The sequence below is a fragment of the Octodon degus genome, unplaced genomic scaffold, assembly GCF_000260255.1.
Source record: "Octodon degus isolate 3935 unplaced genomic scaffold, OctDeg1.0 scaffold00052, whole genome shotgun sequence".
Classification (NCBI taxonomy): domain Eukaryota; kingdom Metazoa; phylum Chordata; class Mammalia; order Rodentia; family Octodontidae; genus Octodon; species Octodon degus.
Genome location: NW_004524628.1, coordinates 4,194,836 through 4,206,250, shown reverse-complemented (window position 1 = coordinate 4,206,250; position 11,415 = coordinate 4,194,836). Strand labels below are relative to the sequence as shown.

General features: G+C 53.8%; 1 protein-coding gene across 1 annotated transcript in view; it reads right to left on the bottom strand.

The window, feature by feature from the left end:
- Nucleotides 1–11,415, bottom strand: part of Cnnm4 (cyclin and CBS domain divalent metal cation transport mediator 4) — a gene marked incomplete at its 5' end in the record, with an annotated part of 49,716 nt that extends 38,301 nt beyond the window's left edge. Inside the window, one exon of the mRNA XM_004633243.2 lies at nt 10,026–11,415. Within this exon, the coding sequence (XP_004633300.1) occupies nt 10,026–11,415 (1,390 nt within the window). The remainder of the gene's footprint in view (nt 1–10,025) is intronic.

Below are 11,415 nucleotides of genomic sequence, written 5' to 3'. Positions count from 1 at the left end.
GTTTGAGGCGAGCCTGGGCTGCATAGTGAGGTCAAGGCCAGCCTAAATTACAAAGCAAGACCCTGTCTCCAAAAAAAAAGAGTAACTTTAAAAATGAAAGCTATTTAAATGTCCAGTTCTGGGGCTGGTGAGATGGCTCAGTGGTCTAAAGCACCTATTTAAAACAAGCTTAGCAAAGCACAAGGACCACGGTTCAATCCCCCAGCACCACATGCCAGCCAGCCCCCGCCCCCTGGTGGGCTGAGCTGAGCTGGCCACACACGCACACACACACACACACACACACACGCATGCATAAATAAAAAATTTAAAAAAAATTAAAAATAAAATAAAAATAAATGTCCAGTTCTTTAAAAAGACAGTAGAGGGAAAATGTACTAAAACAACAGGCCCACAACATTTTTGTCTGATAATGAGTTTATACTTGAATTTGAAGAATTCCTAGACATCAGTAAGGAGAAGGCGGGCAGCTCCTTAGGAACCACAACACACGTGAGCAGGAACATCACAAAGGGACATAAGCACCCTTCCACAGGGACGGAGCATGTGGAATGTGCTCAGGGTCGGGGCATGGTCCCAACAGGATTCATGGCCAGACAACCCCCCGACACCGAAAAGACAGTTTGGCTCTGGGGCTGGCGCTTTCTGGGTAAATGAGCCCCGCAGACAGTCTTCCCTGGCTCCTCCTGTCTCTTTCCCCACCCCAAGTGAGCCCTCCAGAAGGAGCCCTGGCAGAGGCTCCAAGCCCTAGGCAGAGTCTGGCTGGGTCCCTGGAGCCCTGGCCATGCGGCGGGACTATCCTCGGCTCCTGCGGCCAACGCGGGACTTCCCTGGTGACGCTTCCAGCCCAGAATTCCCCAGGCCAAGCATCTCCGCCCTGTGCACTCTCCCCCCAGCTCGGCCTGCTGGCCTCTCTGACGGGCACCAGGGTCCTGGGGAGACAGGCTCTGCATTAGCGGCCACTCTGCGGAACTCAGCCGGCTCAGGGCCTCTCTAACCCTGCCACACGACAGAGGGGCCGCCGGCCATGGCTGCCACTGCCATCACGGAACCAAGGGCCAGAAGCCGGAGTCGACGCCAACTGGGGCACCTTGTGGACAATAATAACAGCAATTGTTAAGACAGCCACTATTTACTGTGTGACAACACGGTGCTGGGCACAGCCGAACGCCCTACGTGCTGCCTTCTAGTGCTTGTCACAGCCCTCTGTGTGGACGCTGTCACCAAGTGGAGGGCTGAGTCACCAGCCATGAAAGAGAAACATTTCTGAACTCAAGACTCAGTGACTAATCTGAGCATTCCACTGCACGAGCATAAGCTTGTTTTTTAAGCTGACTTATACTGGGTGTGGTGGTGCACACCTGCAATCCCACCACTCCAAAGGCTGAAGCAGGAGGATCACCTCAAGTTCGAGGCCAGCCTGAGCTACATAGCAAGACTCTGTATCAGAAAGAAAAAAATACATACATACCAATCTGACTTCTGATTCTTAGGAAAGCTTGATGAAGGACAGATCTAAGCTCAAAGCAGGGCCTCAGATGTGTGTGTGTGTGCCTGCATGCTGCAGGGGTAAGTGTGTGGGACAGACCCTGTTTGTGCAAGTGAGTGTGAGCAGGAGAGTGGATCTATGCACGTGCGGAGCGGGGGGCAGGCGTGTGTGGGAGCATGCATGCACATGTGCCTGTGCACACATGAAGCACAGCGATGAGGGCAGCGAGTGGTGGGTGCAGGTCGTGTGGGTGCCAGCGAGCTGGCAGTGGGATGGTGAAGGGCTCCTCCTTCGAGGAGGCTCCGGGCAGCCAGCTGGCGAGAGCCCAGGCATTCCAGAGAGGCCGGGGAACCAGTCTTTCGAGGGCCCTGCCTAGGTCACAGGAAATCAGCCCTACAGCACAGTTGTGTCGTCCTAACCTCTGGGGACTCACCAGTGCCACCAGGTTTAACCCCATCACAATAGGGTAGCCTGTACACCTGGCCTTAGGGCTCTGCTTCCTGCGAACCTCTCTCCTCTCCTCTTGGTACAAATGAAGAGGCTGCTCCCAGGGATAGCAAAGGACACCATTGCTTATCAGGGGAGCGATCTGCAAAACCGATCTCAACCCAGCCTGAAGAACAGGCCACAGAACTGTCCCTGGCCCATGATCCTATGGACAGGCCTCCAGGTGGCTCCAGGCCGAGAGTGTGGCCTAGAACTAAAAGTGGTTTTGATCCTGCTATTTGTGGCAAGATTTGTAAAACTGAAACAGTGAAAGCAAGTCTTTTTTTTTTTTTTTTTTGGAAAGCAAGTCTTAAAAAAGGTATCACTATCTTTCTTGCTCACAAGTTTACAGCTTAAATTTTGTTCAGATTTCTGTATGTTTTCTAAAGTTCTGGTGATAAGCTGCCTTTCTTTTATGCCTAAGAAGAAAATAAGACACTATAAAATAACATCACCTGACAACTAAAACAGGAACTAGACTAAGAAGTCTGGATAATAAGCTTCAAAATGAGCCAGGGCTGTCAAGTTGCCTCTAAGCCCTACCGACAGGGTGTCCTGGCATGGCCCATTGGGAGGTGCTGGACACATGTGACAGGCTGGCCCCACAGCCCAGCGACTGAGGCTCAGAGGACAGGAGTAGCAGGATGAAACCGCCATCCTCGTCACCCAGGGCCAGGTGGGCGCGAGGAAATCCTGCAACCCTCGTGTCCTCTGGGGAAGCTCTGCCCAGAGGCTCAAAGGGTTCTGGGGCCAGGACAGCAAAGGGGCTCGGGCAGTGGGACAGAGCCAGAAGGGCCCGGCTCACCTCCCCCGTGCACATTTTCCCCACAGGCTTTCAGACACCAGCACTCAGTAAGTGTCGGTGTCAGGAGAGACAACCGTGCTTGCAAGCTGGGCCTGCAGGTCAGGGAAGTTGCAGGACAGGGGAAGGAATCAGGGGCAGCAGGCTACCTGCCACCCAAAGATGCCGTAGGTATATTCACTGTGCCAAGCTTGTCTGCAGAGTAGCACTAGGGTGGGGAAGATGGGCAGAGAGAAGGCACAGGCATCTGTATCTCAGGGCCGCTCTGGAGAGACAGGTGTGCACCTGTAATCTCAGCACTCGGGAGGCTGAGGCAAGGGGGTTGCTGGGAGTTGGAAGATGGCCTGGGCCGAGTAGTAAGACCCTATTGCTACTTCAAACAAAACAAAACCCAACAAAAGCAACCCAAATAAGCCTCCCAAGAAAGGGCTGAGAAGCAGGCCCAATAGAGAGGCACTCTCATGCAAAGTTGCACAAAGACCAATGGGCTTTCTTCCCATCCGACAGCTCTGGCTTAAGAGCTCCTGGCACAGCAGGGGGACAAGACCAAGCCTCAACTCCTAGGAGGCCTGGCTGAAATGTCCCCTCCCTGCAGTGTTTCCTGGGACTTTAGAGACAAGACAAGCCTCCTGTCAGGATCCCGTCCTGATATCCAAGCTCCAGCAGGACAGCTCCGGGAGTTCTGGAGTCCTAAGCGCACCTCCCTTGTTCAGCGCAGCCACGCTGACCGAAGGCATCCGGGAAACACAGGAGCTGCTTTCCTAGTCAAAAAGCCCCAACTTGGGGAAGGTAGAGCCCAGCAGGCCGAGCGCCTCTCCAGACAGCCCAGCACCCACCAGCTGCGGGTTGCATCTGTCACCAGGAGGTTGGGAAGACTGTTCTGCAACCTAGTTCCTCACACAAAGGCAGCACGGTGCCAGCAAGGGACACATGGGCCACTCTAGGGCCTTGCCCCTGCCCACAGCATCGAGGAGGCAACAGTCTGGCCAGTACTTTGTCACTGCCCTACTGGGACCTCTGCCCCGCTAATATCATCCAGTAGTGGGCAGCCACTGTCACTCTCAGAAACACCTGCTCTGCAGCTTCTGGTCCAGGTACCTTGGGCTTCACCGTCCCCTCCAGTCTGTGCGTGGCCACCTCCTCCTATGCTGCGTGCTCCGGGCCAACGCTGGCCTCCCTCCCACACCCATGGGAGTGTCTTCATCTGCACTCCTGTCTGGGGTCCTGCGCCCGGTGCGATCCAGCAGGGGCAGCATCACGGAACCCACTGGCCCCAAAGGTGCCTTCTAGCAGAATGCCCAGGCAACTGGAGGGCAGGATCTGGGCAAGGAACGCTGGCGCTCCTGGAAGACCCTGAGAGAGGGTAAGACCATTAGTATTACTGCTGCCCTAACCGAACTGCCTCTTTTTTCTACCAGGAACAGTGACAATGTGGACCCAAAGCTCAGGCCAGAAACCTGTGGTGTGCGCAGCCACTCCCTGGCCCTGACTTCCAGGCCCCGTCCTGCCTGTGCCCACTGGTTACCCCACATGGCCTGGCTCTGGTTGCCTGCGTCACCCTGGCAGGCTTCGAGTCTATGAATGGGATCGTTTTATTCCCAACAGACAGCATTGTCTGACACACAGGCAGCCAGAGGTGCAGTCATTTGTTGAACAAAGGAATAAGGAGACAGGTGGGTGGGGGCAGAAGTGATGGGGTGGGGGCGGGGATGACAGGAGCCAGGGGCGGGTGGGACACCCATGCAGTGTGCTCTCCTTGACTCTACAGAGTGAGATTCGCAGGGACATCTGCTGTGACGCAGATGGCAATGTAGAGGTTTTCCATTTGTTTTCTGAGACAGAGTTCCACTAAGCAATTAAACTGCTCAGGCTGAGATTGAAGTTGAAATCCTCCTGCCTCATCTTCCCAGAGTGCTGGGATTTGTAGGCCTGTGCCACTGTGGCCAGTCTGGGAGGGCTGTTTGTTTTGTTTTGTTTTTGAAACTAGGACTTGTCACTGAACTACATACCCAGCTCCCTTTCATTTTTCATTTTTTAGTTTTACCAATTCATTTTTGAAAGGCAAAACAATCCCCAATATCACTAGAGTCCTCTGTGAGGAGAAGGAGTCTGATATTTTATTTATACAGATCCTCATCTACAATGTCATCTACAATTTCCTGTGAACATATTAACTTTTCCGTATCTGTATCAGGAATTTCAAACTCAAATTTATCCTCCCTGGCCATGATAACCTTCACTTGGTCTGAAATGTCTAAGCCCAGGTCTTTCATAAAATGGGAATTTTTTATTTTTTTTTATATTTTAGGAAAGGATCTACAGGTTGTTCAGGGTCTCACTATAGATGGGACTTGTAGTGATCCACCTATTTACAGCCTCCCAAGAGCTGAGATTACAGGCACGCACCACATGCCCAGTCTCAATTGCTGTCTCAGTGGGGCAGGGCCGGCAGGGCAGGCCTGGGGATCGAACCCCTGGCCCCTGCGCCTGCTTGCGGGTGCTTTGATCCGCTGAGCTATTTGGCCAGCCCTTAAAATTACAATGTATGAAGAGCTCTTCTGAGTCAATCTTGTCATAAAGTTGCAAGACATACAGAACCTGACTCTTGGCTCCTTCTCATATCAGAGGGTACATCGCTGTCCTGGTGGCAAAACTGTAGGATCCTCCCTGGCACTGTGCAAGCTCCAAGGGTAGCTGCGTCACTCCAGATCTCATCTGGATTCCTGCAGGACGCAAGGCAGAGCTGCGTGTCCAGGCCAGAGCCATCGCGGGGACCCAGCCCAGCCCTTTTAAAATAATTATTACTTTTAATACTTTGAACAGGGTTTTGGGTGGCTAAATTGCCCAGGCTGGACTTGAACTTTAGGTCCTCTGTCCTCAGCCTCCTGGAGTGCTGGGATTATGAGCATGTACCACCACACCCGGCTGGGAGGGGTTTTTAATAAAAATATTTCTGGCCTTCTGTCCCCTCCAAATGACATCCCACAAGCTTGTGGAGAAGAACAGGAACAGGGCCAAGGTCACCTCCTAGGTCAATGACCAAGCTGGGTGGAATTTAAACCCCGCTCTGGCTGGGTGGGGTGTCCATGCTATAAGGTGGGTGGGAAAAGATAAACTAGCTGGGGATGAGCTAAGGACCAGGGAGGGGCAAGAATGCCCCAAAGGAGGGGTCCCAGCGAAGCTGGACAGTGAGTTCTGTGCACTTGGGGCCCAACCTCTAGGACCACAGGGTCTGCATAGGGAGCTCATTGCAACCCCGCTTCAGTGTGTGCAAAGGCATCAGAAACAGAGGCAAAGGCAAGTGTATCTGGAGAGCAGGCCACGCTCGCTCCTGACCCCAGCTGCAGGTGAGCCCACTCCCCACACCCAGCATGCAAACAGGCCCAGGCACAGTGCCGGCAGAAGAGCAAGGTTCAGACTGCAGGAGCTGCTGCTACGCTGGCACGTCCCTCGCTCCTGGGGCCTCGGGGCCCCCAGCATGATGTCCTCCTGCACATGGCATGGGGCTCCCTGCATGGAGTCAACAGGCAGTGCAATTGGAGGAGGTTCACCCCTCAATGTGGCCACAGACCACATACTGGCAGAGAAACTGAGGCACAGGGAAGGGGACCTGAGCAGGGCACTCTGGATCCTGAGCACACAAGCATGACGCGTGCTACCAATTACATACAGCTTCCACCCTCCTGGGTGCCTCAAGGCGCTGTCACTCTCGGAATGGGAACAGTTCACTCCTTAGTGGAAAGGTCATTCTTTCATTAATTCACCAGTGACATTTTACTGAGGCCTCACTGTGTGCCCAGAGCAGATGGGGGGCTACAGAGGTGGCCCTAAACAAGATGAAGCCTTGGAATGGAGCTATGGCGGGGGGCGGGGAGACAGCAAGATGGCCAATCAGCAAAGCCCACAGATGCGGAAGCCTGAGAGCGCTTTGAGGAGACCAAAATGAGCACATGGTAGGGGAGGTGGGGACAGTCAGGTAGAAGGGAGGATGGAGGACTGGGTTTTTTGGTTACTTTTGGGGTTTTTTTGGTGGTACTGGGGATTGAATCCAGGGCCTTTACACTGAGCTACATCCCCAGATCATTTTTATTCTTTATTTTGAGACATAGTCGCACTAGGTTGCTAAATTGCTCAGGCTGGGCTTGAACTTTCCACCTTCCTGCCTTGGTCTCTCAGGTCTGCACCTGTAATTCCAGCAGTTTTATATATATATTTTTTAACTTTTGGCAGAACCGGGGATTGAACTCAGACCCTTGTGCATGCCAGTAAAGCACTTATTCTACTGAGCCATCTCCCCAGCCCTAAACCTTTATCTTTTTTTTGGGTACTGGGGATCAAATTCAGGACCTTGCACTTGCCAGGCAGGCGCTTATGCTGCTAAGCTATATCCCCAGTCCCAGTTCCAGCAGTTTTAAACAGAGTGACAGGATGGCCTCACTAAGCTGCCCCGAAGCAAGTATGAAGGGGAAAGACAGTGAGCCCCCTGACCCTGGGTCAGAGAACGGCTAGGGTCCCAAGCTGGGTGTTCCTGGTGTGCTCAAGGAAGAGTTCAGCTGTGAGGCTGGCCGCACAGTCACCAGCTCACACGCTATTCACGTACCTGTTCAGCACACATTTCTGGAAGACCCATTTCCAGAAGGTGCTGAGTCCTGGGAGCACCAGGCCGCACTCCCACTCTCAGAAGTTCATTGTGCCGGCTGGGGAAGGAAGTTAAAAGGGCCCTGAAGGAGAATCAAAGCCTGGCAGAAGGGCTCTGGCAGTGCCAGGCTCAGAGCTCTTAGCCAACGTGGAGGTGAGGATCCAGGGAGAACCCCAGCTCTGGTTTTGGTACTTGCTGCTGACTACACTGGCCACACTGACCTTGCTCAATTGTTTTCCTCTTAACAAAAAAGGAAACTTTTCAAACACTAAATGTATAAAGAACAGGAGGCTGAGGCAGCAGAATCACGGTGAGTTTCAGAGTAGCCTGGGCTACATACTGAATTCAAGGCCAGCCTGAACTACATAACAAGATCTTGACTCAAAACAATAAATATAAAACTTGTAAAGAAAATCTTTTAAGTTGCAGATATATACCCAGGTTGGCTTGCTTCAAGCTGGGTAGCCTCAGAATAAAGGCAAATGTCAGATGGAAAGACCTGGGAAAGACCGACCTGGGAGGAATCTGGTGTGACAATTTATAACTTCCCAATCCTCCAGGAAGCAGGAAAAGACAGCCTGAGGCTGACGGTTCCAGCTTTTCCAGGGATGGCTGGTGCCCCTGCAAGGCTCAGCTCAGTGTCCCCCAGATTCTAGACTCCAGGCTCTGAGGTGAGTCAGATTTGTGCTCAACAGAGCTCTGGCCTCAAAAATGTAAACTGTCCTCCCAGCTCAACAAAAAGGTGCTTCTTTACCAGAAGGAGTCCAAGGATGGCCTGGCAGAGCCCCAAGATGCCCCCACCCATTCTGGGCATGGCCAGCCCGCACGGTTGGATCCAGATCTGGGGTTGGATCCAGATCTCACTGGGCTGGCGGGTCCCACCACCTCTGGAGACCACAGGGGTGAGCAGAGGAAGCTGCCCTGGGCGTCCTCAGCAGGTTCCCAACCAGGAAACTGGAAGAAGAGTCCCGGGATGAGGCTTGCTCCTCACTGCTTCTCTGCCTCTGCTGGGCCAGGGAGGACCAGAACCCTGGGTCTGCACCCTCATGCTCCTCCCCACAGCAGCACAGGTATGTCCGCCAGGCCTCCACCCTGCTATCTCCTACTCTGGCTTACAGTCCTCCAATACCCCTCGGCTCAGGTGCTAAGATCCGGTCTGGCAAACTTACCAAGGAAGGATATAACCTACTACACTTGCTTCAACCTAGACCCAAACATCTTTTCCAACCAAGCTACCTGCTACCTCCCTAAACTACTCCAAGGCTGTCCTTACTCTCCATCCAGAAACGACCTGCATTTGCTTCAAGACGGAGTCCAAAGCGTGGTGCTGGTGTGCACACAGCACTCTAGGAAGCTGAGGCAGAAAGATGGCAAGGTTGAGCTCAGTCTGGAGAATTACTGACATAGATAGACTGTCTCAAAATAAAATGTAGCTCAGTGTCAAAGCCCTGGGTTCAATCCCCAGTATCACTTTTTTCTAAAATGAATAAAGAATAAGAGGGTGGCTTCTGCCTGAGCCTCAACCTCTGCACCTCTTCTACAGGAAGGAGATGGGGACTGAGCTCAAGGTGCCAGGCCCCCACCTCCCCATTCCTTCTAAAGACCCCCATCCCACGCTGCCGGCCCTGTCTGCCTCCTCACCTCCTGCAGCCCAAGAGGGTTTTCTTCCATAATTGCCTTGTTTACTGCACTCAGGGGTTCTGGGTGGCTGAGGTGGGAGGAAAATTTGGTTGGAAGGAAGGGAAGGGTGCATGCCTGGGGCTTTGAGGTGAGGCTGAGGGTGGAGTGATCCTTCTACAGGCCTCTGACCACCTGAGAAGTGGCCAAGAACACACGTGAGAAAAGAGCATGTGGTGGCACGAGGCCAGCGGGGCTCCCGCAGACCACAGGGGCAGGCTTATGTCTGGCGCCTGGGAAAGACAGAACAATCACCAAACTTAATCTGCTCGCTTCTGCTGAATAGCGGAATGTATTACTTGGCATTGTTCAGAGACCTCCCTGTTTTGTTTCTGTGGGCTCAGCGCTCCTATGACGTCACTCCCCAGCTCGAAAACCTTCCAGGGCTCCAAGCTTGGAACGAACTTACTGTCCACCCAAAGCCCGGACACCCCTGCCTCTCTCCCCCACTGGCTGCTCATCAACTGGGCCAGTGTTCCATCTATGTCACCTGTCCCACAAGCACATCTGTAGCTTCTCCCCACGCAGGCTGTCTATGTGGCTCATCCTGTCTCAAGTGCCAAACCACTCCATCTTTCCAACACTCTCCCCAAATGTTCCCTCCCTGTGAAGGTTTCCACCACTGCCCAGCCCTGTCCCCACTGGCCTCTTTTTGGGCACTGGCCTTGCTCTATCCTGCTCCCTGAAGTCTCACTCTGTCCCCAAAAGTGAACAAGTGTGTCTTTTCCCACTTTGATTCATGTGAGAGCACAAAGCACAGAACCTTGAAGTCGGCAGACACTTAAGCACCATGCCTAGTACCAATCACCTCAGAGGGGAAGGAGAGGAGCAAAGGGTCAGCGCAACCCAAACGCTAAAATCTGCAGCCAATAAACACACATGAGAATTAGAGGTGCCAGAGACATGTGATCAGAGAGCTGCACAGTCCTTACCCTTTTTGAACTCTTCTAGCATGGCATCCAGCTTGGTGTCATGGAAGACGAAGTGCACCGGGTGGTTGTAGAAGCGGGTGATGGTCTTGAGGGGGGTGCAATCATCAGGGTCCACGAAGGCCAAGTCTTTGACATACAGAATATCCACGATGTTGGAGCGCTCACCTTCAAACACAGGAATGCGCGTGTAGCCACTCTCCATGATCTCCGACATGGTGTTGAAGTCCAGGATAGCATCATTCCGGATCATGAAGCAGTCGTGAAGCTGGGTCATGATATCTTCCACCGTTTTGGTCCTTAGTTCCAAGGCCCCCTGGATCATATTTAGCTCCTCTTTTACCAGGTCATTGTAGGGCTCTGTCACCTTCAACATCTCCATCAACTTCTCCCGATTGTACACAGTGCGGATCTCCTGACCCAGGACGAAATCCAGGAGCTTGCTGATGGGGAAACTGAGGGGAAAGGTGAGTAGCATGAAGAATTTGGTGAGAATGATGGTGTTGGCACCCACGGCCAGCCCGTGCCGGGAGCACAGCGCCTGAGGTACAATCTCCCCAAAAATGACAATGCCAACGGTGGAGGATGCCACCGCCATGAGGCCGGAGCCGATGAGGTTGTCCAAAAGGATGGTGAGGGAGGTGTTGACTAGTACATTCCCCAGCAGCAGTGAGCAGAGCAGGTAGTTGCCCTTGCGCCGGATGGGCAAGATCTTGCGGGCATACTTCCTCTCTTTCTCAGTGCCACAGTTCTGCACGATGCGTAGCTCCATGGGGTCCAGGGCCATGAGCCCCAGGTTGAGGCCCGAGAATATACCCGAGAGCACCAGAAGCACCATGATCAGGAGGATGTGCAGCCAGAGGGGCAGGATGTTCCCGTGTTCCTCCATCATGACCAGCAGTGAGTCCTTGTCCGTCCACCTGACCCAGGGCCCATCAGCTCGAGTCCGGGTGCAGAGCGCGTACAGCTTCTTGTTCTCGCTCCTCCGCAGGAACTTGGTGACCACCACGAGCATCCCGGACGTGTTCCCACGGCTCACGTTGACCAGCTGCTGGATGACCAGGTCCTTGGTGAGCTCTGGGCAGGTAGTGGAGTTGCGGGCGGTGTCGTCGTCGTCCACCTCGGTGAAGGAGATCAGGTTGCTAGAGATGTCGCTCAGGCTCTGGCCGTACAGCCTCAGGTTCACCGTGCTGCCCTCGGACACGAAGATGATGCCATCCGTGTCCATCCCACACGACTTGTTGCAGCTCACCAGCCTCATGCCTAGGATCGCGCCCCGCTGGGGGCTGCTCTGGCCCCTGGCGCCCCGCGCCCACAGGAGCACCAGCGCCGCCAGAAGGAGGCGCCCTCGGGCCGGACCGCCGCCCCAGCTCCCGCCCCCGCCGGCCGGCGC